We start from the raw sequence: 14,945 nt of genomic DNA on the forward strand, positions 1-14,945 counted from the left end.
TATTTGATATAGTATTATATAGTTTCTATAGTTTAGATTATTCTACACTAGAGTAATGTAATATTTTTTCAGTAGAAACATGTAGATAACAGTGGGTACACTGTGAAATAACAGTCTTAAACTGGAAAATTAAAGTTTTTACAGAAAATCTTAACAGTAAATTACTGTTATGGTGATAAAGTATGCCTTTAGGATTGGACCTCTTCTTGCTTTCATAACTGCTTTAATTTTATGTTGTACAGATTTCAACAAGGTGCTTGACACATTCCTCATTTTGGTCCATGTTGACATGACACGATCACACAGTTCCTGCTGATTTGTCGGCTGCACATCTATGATGTGAATACATTATGGTTATCGAGCTATGGACATGGTCAGTAACAATTCTCAGGTAGGCTAGTGTATAAATGATGCTCAGTTGATATTTAGGGGCCCAGTGTGTGGAAAGAATATCCCCCACAACACTGCATCACCAGCAGGATTGAGCCTTGTTTTCATGGTCATGCCAAATCCTGACGCTACCATCTGCATTTTACAGCAGAAATTGAGATTCATCCGACTACGCAACATTTTTCCACTCTTCTCAGGTTAAAATGTACTTCCACGGTTGAGACGTAAAAAAAATGACATCACACATTTTGTTCATGCATATTTTATTCAAGAGTAAAAAAATGTGATTTGTCCCATAGGGCATGCTTACAATGTGTGTATTATTTAGGAGGTCAAATGCCCAAACATATTTTGATAGATAATAATAATAAAAAAATGCTGCAAGATAAAATCCATTATATTTGTTTGTTGAAATATGCATGTAGACCATACAAGACCCAGAAACAGAGGAAGGAAAGTAACCATAAGCTAAATTGTAACAATAATAATATCTGCAGTAAATATAACCAGAGTACAATGTTTCCTGTTAAATGTAAGTGTGACACATGATTTTCTTTGTGTCCAGTTCATTTACATCTGAAAACCATGCTATCATGCTTTGGCAGCCTGAAAGTTGCTTTTCACTGAGATTATATTCATTCACACTACTGAACATGTTCTGTACATCAGTACAACAGAAAAAATTTAAAACACAATGCGTAACACCTTAGAAGGGCATCTCTGCATACAATAAAACTAATATAAAATTAAAAGCAGTGGTAATTAATAACAGAATGAAAAAAAATATATATATGGACCAAATCAACTAAAGGAAGCCTATTTATAAAATGTATAAAAAAGACAAATAAAACTAACAATAGAATTTCAAAATAAATCAATTTAAGTTTACTATTTGAAACACAACGATCACAATTATAATCTCACATAACAATTAGGAACTTAACTGCATGCATTGATGCGTTCCATACCATAGATGCTGTGTGTAAAAATCACTTTTTGTTCATCCTTAATTCACATACCTTTATCATTAAATAGAAAGATGGAATATAAAGTAGAAAAAATATTGATGTACGATAGGAATTTGTAGAAATGAATATAGTAGGTGTTGGGTGTGACTCTCCCAGATTTCGAAGTGTTTCTGCTTAAACTTAGTTACTTACTTACTTATTGTTGGCCATGGGAATCCATTTCATTGAGATCCCATTAAAGATTTTCTCAGCCTGCTTCCCTACTCTACTTAAATTAGAAAAAACAGATTAACAGATTCATGTATTTAATGTCCAACAATTTGATATCCATTAACTAAATTCTGGTCAGGATTCATCATCAAAGCAAATCATGTCAATATGTTTCAGTTTAGCTCCAAGCCTGTTTGCTTTAAGTGACACAATGGTGTGGCTTTTAGAGAAGCTTTCAACAACACATTTGCAGAATTTCTTCATCGTATACAGTTCAGTGTGTGGCATGAAATCTCACTGAATTTGCAAACTCAAAGGGCGCTGGTTTCATATTTGACTGCACCAACTATTTTATCTTTAGCAATAAGCAGGTGAGAAATGTTGGGTGGCGTCTGATAGCAGGGTATGTCCCACAATTTAAAAACTTTTCTTCTGAGGTCCAGAAATTAGTGTTAATTCCACAATGTTGGCAGTCATAGCGATGGAGAAGAGATGAAATACCCGTGACACTAAGCATCCTTCAGCAGAGAATGCTCAGGTGTAAAATGTCCCAAAAAGTAACTGTATAATTTTTTGCCCTTTTCTCATGTGAAATGTGTAAACAGACAGTGAAGAGAAAGTAAATAACTCTGATACAAGCACATAAAATAAAACCCTCTGAGATTCACCTACAAATGTTGCACTTTCTGAACTTCTGGGGTAGTGTGACATTTTCGGACTGTATGTAATTTTTGATACTGGGATATCTACAGTAAGAGGTGGAATAAAAATTTCACAATGCTCCTTTCATCCCCCCCCCCCTTTTCTTCCCACATCCCCTCCAAGTTATGTCTTGCTAGGAGACGGCTGACAGCGAGGAAGGTGAGGAAAGGAGCAGTGCTGGAGATTACGGAGACATACGCAAAGTGGAGTTTGATCTTTGGTGGCCGGGCCAAAGCACCCTGTCCTCTTTCCCATGCAGGACAACAGCTTCTTACCACAAGGTAAATCAATAAATTAAAGTTCAACAGTAAGATTGCACTGCAGGTTTGAAGAGGTACGCATTTTGCTTTTTTATTCTTTCTTTCTTTCTGATGAAGTGGTGTGATCTAATACTAGCAAAACATGTAGGTAAACAAGATCGTTTTCCTCATCAAGTGAATTTGTGAGTGACTCATAATAAACACCTTATAAAACAGTTAAAATGATTTGTGAGGCATGGATACTGCAATTATGTCTGCTGTCAGGCCCTGTGATGAAGGAGCAGACACGTGTCAGCGCTTAAAACAAAACAACCCCCAACAATTCAGTCTGTAATTGAATTGAGAAAGGGAACAACAGGCAGACACAACTTTCAATCACTTGACTTTTTTTTTCAGTCGAGCTGAAGCCTGCTCATCTCTCCTTATGCCTGCCCTTTGCCGTGAACCCAACTCCCCCCTCCCCCAACCGTGCAATGACATAGTGTCATGAAAGAAATGACCTTTTTGCCATTTTAGATTTGCTGCAGATTTCATTTTCTATCTGAGGGCCTGTTTTATTTTATGTTCAGAGGCCTGAATTCAGGATTTAGCAAAGTTCTTGCTGCGCAGCCACCGGCAGTTCTGAGGCTCAGACAGCACATCACTGGATGTTGCTGTTGTCTTCTGTGCCGTTTGCCTCTGACATATTCATCTTTCCAATGGAGTGACCCACATGGTTCACCCCATCTTTGCGAGGAGGCATACGCTCATTGATGCGGTCCAAGCCCTTAGCCTCCTCAAAGCTGGTGATCTTGTGCTGGGGGGAGAACCCACGGATAGCTGAAAAACACAAATAAAGGGATCAGGATCTTCACGTAACTCCGCAGTTCCAGAGTGTTCTTAATATGATACATACCCTCCCAAGACATGAACTGCTGCTGTGATTTCCCAGGGATTATAACTAATGAAGATGTGTAAATTCAGAATGTGAGTCGTATTAGGAATCAGTGAGCTTATTTCATTAAATGGCTTGTATTTGTATAGTGTTTTACTTAGTCCCTATGGACCCCAAAGTGCTTTATACTACATTCAGTCATTCGCACACTGGTGATGCTAAGCTATATTGTAGCCACAGCTGCCCTGGGGCGCACTGACAGAGGCGAGGCTGCCGGACACTGGTGCCACCGGGCCCTCTGACCACCACCAGTAGGCAACGGGTGGAGTGTCTTGCCCAAGGACACAACGACCGAGACTGTCCGAGCCGGGGCTCGAACCGGCAACCTTCCGATTACAAGACGAACTGCCAACTCTTGAGCCACAATCGCCCCTAATTAATGGATTAGTATACTCTTTTTTATTAAAGTGCGCATGGTCACATGCTGTTGATATAAACTAATCACTCATCTCTGCAACTAACAATAGTGACATGGCAAGCATTCCTCATGACAGCTGCTTTCTTGTAGTTAAACTGCCCTTCCCTCAACTGATGTTCCTTAGACCTCAGTCACACAGGCCTAGAGACTGGTCAGCAACCCCCTGACAACCTCTGGTTACTAGGGAAAATCATGACTGGTGAGTGGGTGCCACTAGATGAAATCAGTCACAAAGATGGTCTCTGCACGAAAAACCATCGCGCAATTGCTTTGGTTGCTATCAGATTGCCAGGGTTGTGTGTAGTTTGTATGGAAGGTGGCCACTTGCATGCAAACACTTGCTAACTAACCACCAAGCAGTAGTGAAAAGAAAAAGTTTAATGCAAACCAGAAAGTGTTTGCCTTAAAAGTGTGTTTTGCTGCTGAACCCAACATGTTTCCAAAGGTAAATTTTCGTAAGCAAACGGCCTACGTTTCCTGTTTGCATTACAGCAGTAAGTGAGTCTTTGCAGACAATTTAACATCTTCCATGCAAAGTACATGTAACTGCAGCAGTCAGCTCGCAGCAAAATCAGTATAATACAAAGAAGGTTTTCTATGCAGCACTGTATACACCTTGGCAACCAATGTCACCTAGCGACAGCAAGTAGCTTCCTGCAACTACTTGTCAGCCATTCAGGGAATAGACATTTTTCACTAGCAACCAGTGGTTACCGTTGAGTCAGCTACTGGTCCTTAGGCAAACACCAGCAAACACTCACTGGTAGTTGTCAGGCAGTTTCCACCCAGTTGCGAGGCCTACAGACCTAGAGGATTTAAAAAAAGGTCTACAAAGTCTACAAGTCTGCATGTTTGTTACTTCAAGCTGTGATATACCTCTTTTTTAAATAATCCAGTCATAAACTGCATGGTAGAGAAAGTGACTTCAGTCAATGGTTTGTAATCTTGCCCTTTTTTCTCAATAAAACTGTCATGGTCCCTGTGCCTCCCCGGCCAGCCCAGTGTGGCCACAAGTGTTTGTTGTTTTTCTCTCACTCTGTCTCTCCTACCTGTCTGCCTGGGCGGAGCTCTGATTGGGCTCCTGCCCTTGGCCCACGCACCTGCAGCTGATCTCGAGCGGATTGCAGTTCTCTGGCTCTTAAGGCTGGGGCTCTGAGCTGTTCGTCGCTGGAATATTGAGTAACTCTCGTTAGTATTGCCTGGCTTCCTTGCGATTCTACTGTTCCCGTGTTTGCCTTCGACTTACCCTCGTCTGTGTAAACAGGTTTACCTGGATCAGCCCTTTTGTGACCCCTGGACCCCGTGAGTAGGAGAGTGAGCTGAGCTGCTTGTGTGGAGACTGTTTGGACGAGGAGCAGAGCGAGTGCGAAGAAGTGTGTCTCCCCAGCCAAGTGATCCCCGGGACCCTGGTGTTTCCCCCCCCTTCACGTGTATATAGTGCACCAGTGTGATTAATAAAGTGTCGTTGAACTGTGCTACCTCAGTCTGCGCCTGAGTCCGTTCCACTCCCGTGACAGAATATTCCAGCCACCATGGACTCAGCAGATTCAGCTTCCTCCCCGTCTCCCTCCGCCCCGGTCACACTGGAAGCGATCTTACAACGCCACGAGCGAATGCTTGTTCACCTCAGCGAGAATGTCGCTGCCTTAACACTAGCAGCTGCTCAGCGCACTCCATTGCCGGAACCCTCGCCTACCAGCGAACCCGCCCAGGCGTCATCAAGCTCCGCAGTAAGTGCTGCCTCACCGGTTCCGGTCCCGGCTGTGTGTGAGTTTCATCTCCCCACACCTGAGCTGTTTTCAGGGGATGTAGGGAAGTGTGCGGGTTTCCTTATGCAGTGCGCTCTCCAGTTTCGCCAGCGGCCTCATGCCTTCTCTAATGACGGGAGTAAGATCTCATATTTTGTTCAGTTGCTACGAGATCGTGCGCTGACCTGGGCACAAGCCGTGCTGAGCGCTAGTCCCGAAATTACTTATGATGATTTTTTGTCTCTGTTCCGGAGTGTTTTTGATAAAGGCTCCACTGCTGCGGCGGCTGGGCTCCGCCTCATGAACCTGAAGCAAGGTAAGCGGAGCATGGCAGATTTTTCAGTTGACTTTTGGACACTAGCGACGCAAGCGGGGTGGGGGCAGGAAGCATTAAAGACGGCACTGCTAAACAATGTGAGTGAGGAGATTAAAGATGAACTAATGGTGCGTGAGTTACCCTCCTCTTTAGGTGCGATCATGTCCCTATGCATCCGAATAGACGATCGCCTGCGTGCACGGCGAAGCACGCAACGTCGCTTCGCTCAGCCTCGGCCACCGCGGGACGCCTCACCGGGGCCTGGAGCGGCACTCGAGCACGGCGAGGTTGAGGAGGAGGAGCAGCCCATGCAACTTGGACGTTCGCAGCTCTCACCCGCAGAACGTCAATGGCGTATGGCTGCCGGTGAGTGTCTATATTGCGGCCGTCAGGGCCATTTTGCCTCTTCATGCCGCGCACGGGCAAAAGGGCGCGCTCGCCAGTAGTTGAGAGAATACTGGTGGGCGATATAACTACTAAAAGTTCTCTCCCCCGGCTTATGTTGCCTGCAAAACTCACCATTAAGAATGTTACCCACTCTCTTCAAGCTCTAGTGGATTCAGGTGCTGATCAGAGTTTCATTGACGCAGCTCTGGCAAAAAAGCTAAACATCACACTACACGCCCTACCCGATCCGCTTGCTGTCACAGCCCTGTCTGGGCAACGCTTGTCGGACATAACCCAAATCACGGAACCCCTGTCTCTTACTCTCTCGGGTAACCACTCAGAGCGCATCGAGCTTTTCGTGTTTCAAGCACCGCGCACCCCCCTTGTATTGGGTTATCCATGGCTGCTCCAACACAATCCGCACATCGATTGGAAGAAAGAGAGAGTAACCGGGTGGAGCATCGAATGCTACATGAACTGTCTCCAAGCTGCACCCGCTCCTACCACATCTCCAGGGCCTGACCAGCCGGTCGAGCCTCCGGAATTGACCTCGGTCCCGCGTGTTTATCATGATTTGGCTGAAGTGTTTAGTAAAGATGGGGCGCGTTCACTCCCCCCTCATAGACCGTATGACTGTGCGATTGATCTCCTGCCTGGGGCTCCGCTTCCCTCTGGTCGTTTGTACAGCATTTCTCAGCCAGAGAGGGAGTCTATGGAGAATTACATTGCTGACTCTCTCGCTGCGGGCATCATTCGGCCGTCATCCTCCCCGGTGGGAGCGGGGTTTTTCTTTGTTGCTAAGAAAGACAAGACCCTTCGCCCCTGTATCGACTATCGCGGGCTTAACAAAATCACTGTTCGTAACAAGTATCCTCTGCCCCTTCTTTCTTCTGCTTTTGAGTTACTTCAGGGTGCCACGATCTTCAGTAAGTTGGACCTGCGCAACGCCTACCATCTGGTGAGAATCCGTGAAGGGGATGAGTGGAAAACGGCCTTCAATACTCACCTAGGCCATTTCGAGTACCTTGTGATGCCTTTCGGCCTGACCAACGCCCCAGCCGTGTTCCAGGCTCTTGTTAACGATGTTCTCAGAGACTTTATTAACCGATGTGCTTTTGTCTACTTAGATGACATTCTCATCTTCTCCAAATCTAAAGCGGAACATGAGGTCCACGTAAGGCAGATCCTGCAGCGCCTGCTGGAGAACAGGCTCTTTGTTAAAGGAGAGAAATGTGACTTCCACATGGATTCAGTGGCGTTTCTGGGCTACATCATCACCAGAGGGGACTTGAAACCTGACCCGGCAAAAGTTCAGGCAGTGTTGGACTGGCCCAGACCACCCGATCGCCGGCAGCTTCAGCGCTTTCTGGGGTTTGCTAACTTCTACAGGCGTTTCATCAGGGATTTTAGTAAAATTGCTCTGCCTCTCTCTAGGTTAACATCACCCAAGGTGCCATTCCACTGGGACCTGCTGGCTCAGGAAGCCTTCTCTCGCCTCAAGGAACGGTTCGCCACCGCCCCGATCCTTCGCCAGCCTGACCTCACCCTGCAGTTCGTTGTGGAGGTGGATGCATCGGAGTCTGGAGTAGGGGCCGTGCTCTCCCAACGGTTCGAGGGTAAGCTCCACCCCTGTGCTTTTTTCTCTCGTCGTCTTTCCCCAGCTGAGAGGAATTATGACATCGGAGACCGCGAACTTCTGGCCGTAAAGCTGGCTCTGGAGCAGTGGAGGCACTGGCTGGAGGGAGCTGCACAGCCGTTCATTGTCTGGACCGATCATAAAAATCTCAAATACATCCGCTCGGCGAAACGGCTCAACTCACGGCAGGCCAGGTGGGCTTTGTTTTTCACCCGGTTTCATTTCACCATCACGTACAGGCCAGGCTCCCGTAATGTTAAGCCAGACGCTCTTTCCCGGCAATACGCCGCAGTCGGGGAGGAGTCCGACCCTGGATCTGTTCTGCCCACTTCCTGCGTTATTGGAGCAGTTACGTGGGAGATCGAAGAGCTCATCCGGGAGGCACAAGAAACCGACCCTGATCCTGGCACGGGCCCCCCTGATCGACTCTTTGTTCCGGCGGCTGTCCGGTCCCGGGTGCTCCAGTGGGCTCACACGGCCCGTTTTTCCTGCCATCCAGGAGTTAACCGCACCACTGCATTCCTGCGCAGGTATTTCTGGTGGCCCGCCCTCATTAAAGACTCACGGGAGTACGTCACCGCCTGCACCACTTGTGCTCGAAATAAGCACTCCAATCAACATCCGTCTGGATGTCTGCAGCCACTCTCCACACCCAGCTGACCCTGGTCCCACATCTCTCTGGATTTCGTCACTGGTCTGCCACCATCTGCAGGTAACACTACAATATTGACCGTCGTTGACCGTTTCTCCAAAGCTGCCCATTTCGTTGCGCTTCCTAAGCTCCCCACAGCCTTGGACACTGCCCGACTCCTCACCACGCACGTTTTTCGGCTCCATGGCATCCCTGAGGACATTGTCTCGGACCGGGGCCCTCAGTTCACGTCGCGGGTGTGGAGGGAGTTCTGCTCTGCCATAGGTGCCAAGGTGAGCCTCTCCTCTGGCTTCCACCCGCAAAGCAACGGCCAAACGGAGCGCATCAACCAGGAGTTGGAGGCCGCCCTCCGCTGTGTCGCCTCCCATAACCAGGCCATCTGGAGTGAACACCTGCCGTGGATAGAGTATGCTCACAACAGTCACACGTCCTCTGCTACCGGTGTGTCACCCTTTGAGGCGTCTCTGGGATACCAACCGCCTCTGTCTCCCATGGTTGAAGGTGAGCATACTATTCCGTCTGTCCAACATCACCTCCGCAGGTGTCGCAGGGCCTGGCGGGCCACTCGGGCGGCTTTACTCCGGACGAAGGAACGGAATAAGGCACTCGCGGATCGCCACCGGACGGCTGCCCCTGAGTATGTGGTGGGGCAGAAGGTATGGCTCTCCACTCGCTTCGTGCCCTTACGTGCCGAATCCAGGAAGCTCTCCCCCAACTTCATCGGCCCGTTTGATGTCTGTGCTGTGATCAACCCTGCATCCGTCCGCTTGGCGCTGCCACGCAACATGCGTATTCATGATGTGTTCCATGTCTCTCAGGTCAAGCCGGTGGTCTCCAGCCCGTTGTGCCCTCCTTCCAGGCCCCCGCCGCCGCCCCGGCTCGTGGGTGGCCAGCTGGTTTACGCCGTCTCGCGCATCTTGGACTCCCGCCGCCGGGGTCGGGGTTTTCAGTACCTGGTTGACTGGGAGGGCTACGGGCCAGAGGAACGTTCCTGGGTGCCGCGGTCGGCTATCGTGGGTAGGGACCTGCTCCGTGACTTCCACCGCCTGCACCCGGGTAAGCCTGGTGGGTCGCCGGGGGGCTCCCGTTGAGGGGGGGGTACTGTCATGGTCCCTGTGCCTCCCCGGCCAGCCCAGTGTGGCCACAAGTGTTTGTTGTTTTTCTCTCACTCTGTCTCTCCTACCTGTCTGCCTGGGCGGAGCTCTGATTGGGCTCCTGCCCTTGGCCCACGCACCTGCAGCTGATCTCGAGCGGATTGCAGTTCTCTGGCTCTTAAGGCTGGGGCTCTGAGCTGTTCGTCGCTGGAATATTGAGTAACTCTCGTTAGTATTGCCTGGCTTCCTTGCGATTCTACTGTTCCCGTGTTTGCCTTCGACTTACCCTCGTCTGTGTAAACAGGTTTACCTGGATCAGCCCTTTTGTGACCCCTGGACCCCGTGAGTAGGAGAGTGAGCTGAGCTGCTTGTGTGGAGACTGTTTGGACGAGGAGCAGAGCGAGTGCGAAGAAGTGTGTCTCCCCAGCCAAGTGATCCCCGGGACCCTGGTGTTTCCCCCCCCCTTCACGTGTATATAGTGCACCAGTGTGATTAATAAAGTGTCGTTGAACTGTGCTACCTCAGTCTGCGCCTGAGTCCGTTCCACTCCCGTGACAAAAACGAACACCACTTGCTACAATGTCCCTTGTCAGTCATCCTGCTACTTTAGTTTTGTTTAAAGTGCACAAATAATGTGTCGGATAAACAAAGCTGTAAATCTCTCACTCTTCGTTCATGAGTTAAGATTACCTCAGGAACTCAGACACAGGGGTGCATATTTCATGTTGATGTGCTGGGCCGTTTCTTGTTTTTCTGCATGCAACACTTTTTAGTACCAGATGAAGGCCATTTACAAGCCAAACCCAAAATAATGGGCTTTAGTCATGCATCTCTTAGCAGCACTTGACTTTGCAGTGTTTTCATTTATTATGAATATATATCCCTTAAAAAGTAATTCCTCTCTTTTAAGTAGTGTTTTTCCCTTTCTTGCCCACTTTCTAATTACTAAATGCAAATGTATGCTGCAGTCACTGTGGATGCTTATCAACGTCTTTTCATCTGTCCACAAGGAACAGGAATACTGCATTAGGTGTGAAACAGTTCCTTCCAACCTTAGTGCACTGACTCAAGAGTTACATGAACATGATACCACACCAGCCCCCCACCCAGCAAACACTGCCAGTATTTCCCTGCGATAAAAGAGTCTACATTACACACAACTGTGTTAAAATCCAGCTCACGGTCCTTTATAAAGTTCCATCTCTTCTAAAAGTTTAAATCCAATCATCTAGTTGGTTTTTCTGTTTAATCTAATCTCTGCAAAGTAAAGTGCCAGCCATACCAGATTAAAGAGTTATAAGAGTGGAGGAATTATTTTGTGGGCTGTTGTGCACATGAAAATGTTAGTGGCAGGTGGCCCCTACTCCAGGAGAACCTGATGATATACTGAGAGGGGTGGGAGATGGGTGGGGGTTTACCTTCTCCATCCTCATCATGCGTCTCGATGGCTTCAATGGCTTCAATGGTGGCTGAGGGGGGAGGAGGGGATCGGGTTACTCCTGATTAAGCCATGCAAATGTAAAATGCAGCCCCAGCGAAAAAGGCAGCTCGTGTTAGGCCGGATGAGATATTGGCAATGCAGCCAAACTCAGAGGAGCGCCATGCATTAGTACTGAGAGAAATACTGTCAATCTGGGGTTAGAAAAACTGTATGAAAAATTATTAAGACAGAGGCATGAAGAAAGAAACTGTGAGGGACAATTAGATGGCAGAAGTAGTAGGCTGAGAAAAACAAAAAAATATATATATACATATATTAGATAAGATGACAGAAATAACTTGTAGTTGCTTAGCACTATATTCAATTCCTTTGTTTCAAAATAATGGATAAAAAGCCTGTTAGGTGGCATCATTGTAATATTTCTAAAAGATTATAATACTTAGTTTTGAGAGTTTCATCTCTGTTTTCTTAAATTAATTGTTAAATGTATAAACAGTCTGGCCCCAAAGTGTATTCCTACCAGGGGCGTAATTTCCAGGGGGGTTAGGGGGGTTATGACCCCCTCACCACCAATAATCAGACCCAACCAATATAACCCCCCCAATAAAACTAATTATACTATAATTTCATAATTATTTATATTTTTGGAATTTATGTATTCATATATTTAAATTATTTATCTGTCTGACACTATATTTTTCTAGTACTGTATTGCAGTCCTTCATGGGCATAAAAGCCCAAAGAGGGACATTGTTTTGGAAATAAGTAATGTCTATAAACAGGGGTGCACCAGCGTTTGCGTACATAAGATTTTCTGGAGGAGAACAGACATTTGTTTAGAACTTTTAAAGATGTCGAAGAAGCTCCTTTAAGCAATTACTTTGGTGTTCCTCCACCTCCAAAGAAATGTCAGGAGTCCGGACCGCAAAAGAAGCGCGTATTCTCTGAAAAGTGGTTGCAGGAGGTGAGCTGGCTTCAAACAAACGATGAACGCACAGAGATGTGGTGCAGAATATGCCGTGAAAATCCCACTCTAGTGGACAAAAACAGTGCCTTTTATATGTACGCAAACGCACGTTGCAACTTCTTATCTGGTGCGCGTCTTTGATTTTGACAGCGCATGTGCACCTGCGGACCACTTATGTGCACCCCTGTCTATAAACTTTGTTTGCATCACATCAGTTTCGAACAAAATAAATAAATAAATAAAATAAAAGTGGTGTGCTGCTGTGAATTCGTTTTTCTGCCACCTATAAATAAGTCTCAAAAAAGCACAGCAGCTTAAATGTTAGGTCTGAACTTTGAATTCAAGACAACTTGTTCTGAGCACTGATGCAGTTGTCTTGCATATTTGTATGACTGTCATCATGTGAAACTATTAAAAAAACTAGAAGACTGGACCTTTACGTTAACTTAGGCTCTTCAGTTAAGAACGTCAGTAAGAGGCTAAAACAAAGCTAACTTAATTTAAGGTAGATTAGAAAAAAAGGCAGAAGAGAGACAGTTTGAGAGATAAGAGTCATGGAGGGGACTGATGTCGGTCATGAAGAAAATGATGGCGAACAGGCTTAGGCCCAGCCTCGTACTCACCACTCTGCAGTGTCTGTCTGCCTCCAGAAAGAACCCCGCTTGGCAGCATGCCAGTGGGCGTCAGGCCCTTAAGTGTCAACACATTTTCACTCTCCTCTCTGCAGGACAGACAGAGGCCAGCAAACAGATCAGAAAATGCAGCTAAACGATTTTACTGGATGTCCCCACTCTCATAACAGTAGATATACATACAGAGTGCACTCTAGATTGGAAAAAAAAAAAGTTTTTTTGGAAATCATACCTCCCTCTTCCCTCTTCCCGCTCCACCACAACCACCCACACATGCAGGGCCTTGGAGTAGGGGTATGTCACCAGGGTGCAGAGGAGGCTACCCCCCCCCCCCCCCCCCCCCCTCTGTCCCCTTCTGGCTGCCTCTGCCTCAATTTTATCCCACAACTTAGACATTCACATTACTCACACTCTCATTACACATACATATAGGATCTTGGGGGTGGGCACGATACACGGAGTCCAAAGTACCATCAGGGTGTACACCCCACCCCTGGCATCGTTGCCCACCTCTCAATTTTAAATACACGTAGACATTGAGGGCTAGCAGGAGGGACCATGCGCTTACCTGCTGCTCTCTGGCAGGTAGCTCCAAGCCCTCCTGGGTTTTAAATGCACCTTAGAACATACATGCATCAACATTACAATGAGCGGGTGGAGGGAGGTTCGGAGTCTTCTCTCACCCCCGTTCTCTGCGACCTGCTGGAGCAGGGGGGCTAGGACTAGGAGGAGGAGTTGGCCGTCCGACTGCGGTCTGGAGTGTGGAGCCTTCCTGCTGCTGCGGAGTCGGGGCGGTCTGCCTCCCCCCACCGCAGGGAAAAGGGAAACACCACCTGGGTCTGGGTGCAGTTCCCCCCTCCAGGGGCGGGGGCACCTAGACCCGGTTTGTAGAGTACGCTTGGGGAGTGTGATCGTGTGTACAACGTCTCTTTATGTCTGTCTCCACGTTGGTTGAGTGTGGAGTAAGTGCATATGAGAGCATGAGGGTGGGAATGGATGTTTGTATCTGTGTGTGCCTGTATTTCTGTGTCTATATGTCAGGTTGGGTGTCAGGCGCCACCTCTCTGGGGACATCTCAGGCCCTCCAAGGTTTGGAGGCCTATCTCCCCCTACCACCACTTCCCCTGCCAGTGGCGGACCCCCTCAGACATCGGTGCGTTGGTGGTTCTTTGTGTCCGGGGATGGGCGTCCAGGTACACACCGGCTCACTCCTTGGCGGCCGCTTATCGGGGCCTGGAGCCTGGGGCTCGCTCGGGCCACTTCGGAGGTGGGGTGCCCCCGGCCTCTCGGCCTGGGGCTCGGTCACTCAGGCGCAGCTGGCTGCCGGCGGAGCTCACGGGCGCGTCACTGCAATTCCCCCTGGCTTCTGCTCCGCGGCTGCTGAGTGAGCCCTCATCTGGGACTCTCCTCAGCTCTTTCTGGGATAGTGGCGCAGCTGCCCCTCTGTTGGTCTTCCTTGGTCTCTTGTGTTCTGGGGGCCTCTGGATGTCTGGAGTTTTGATCTCCTCCACACCTGCTTCACGCCCTGGAGGATGGGGCTGTGGCCCCCCCCCACACCCTCTAGCAGATTATTACATGAAGAAACCTTTTAAAAAAACAAAAAACAAGCGCGTCCATGCTCACAGGTGTACACACGGGTGATTACACCCACAAACTACACCCTTTTTGGCTCCTACCTCAAAGCACACTGTGTTCTGTTGATCTTATGTGCTGCACAATAATGTTTAACATTTAGTATTTACTGTCATATTCCCATATATCATTGTGATGTTGTTTATTCTATTACTCTTGTTCTCTTCTGCTTGCTTTCTTTTTTCTTTCTCAGCAGGTGATCCAGGTGATCGATATATGCATTTTTTTTTCTCTGCCCGTTCTGTTGGTTTTTGTCTTTTGCCCTTCTCCCCCGTCCCTCTTCTCAGCTGTTTCTCTTTCCCTCTTTCTTTCTCCCCTTCTTTCCCCCAGTCAAGTCTGTCCCGTATTCAGTAAGTGAAAATAAAATAAACAATAAAAGGTGAATCAAATGGACCATTACGGCAAGGCTGGGATGGTCAGTTTGGTAAAGTAAATCCGTTGGGCATCTTTCTTTGCCTTTAGACAACAATTCTGATGGCAAAAGAGCCAAACGGGACAGGCCAAAAAAAAAAAAAAAAAAAAAAAAAAAAAAAAAAAAAAAGGAAATCATACCTCTAC

The 14,945-nt window shown here is 47.5% G+C and overlaps 1 protein-coding gene across 1 annotated transcript in view; it reads right to left on the reverse strand.

The window, feature by feature from the left end:
* Positions 1-2,931: 2,931 nt before the first annotated feature.
* The window catches only part of ppp3ca (protein phosphatase 3, catalytic subunit, alpha isozyme), a 36,728-nt gene continuing 24,714 nt past the window's right edge, over positions 2,932-14,945 (reverse strand). The window contains exons 12-14 of the mRNA XM_085420506.1: positions 12,747-12,844; positions 11,134-11,184; positions 2,932-3,349 (exon numbers count right to left, since the gene is read on the reverse strand). Of these exons, the coding sequence (XP_085276632.1) occupies positions 3,171-3,349; positions 11,134-11,184; positions 12,747-12,844 (328 nt within the window). The 3' untranslated portion in view covers positions 2,932-3,170. The remainder of the gene's footprint in view (positions 3,350-11,133; positions 11,185-12,746; positions 12,845-14,945) is intronic.

The sequence above is a fragment of the Rhamphochromis longiceps genome, linkage group LG10, assembly GCF_057381845.1.
Source record: "Rhamphochromis longiceps isolate RC_006_pf linkage group LG10, R_longiceps_female_GT1.1, whole genome shotgun sequence".
Classification (NCBI taxonomy): domain Eukaryota; kingdom Metazoa; phylum Chordata; class Actinopteri; order Cichliformes; family Cichlidae; genus Rhamphochromis; species Rhamphochromis longiceps.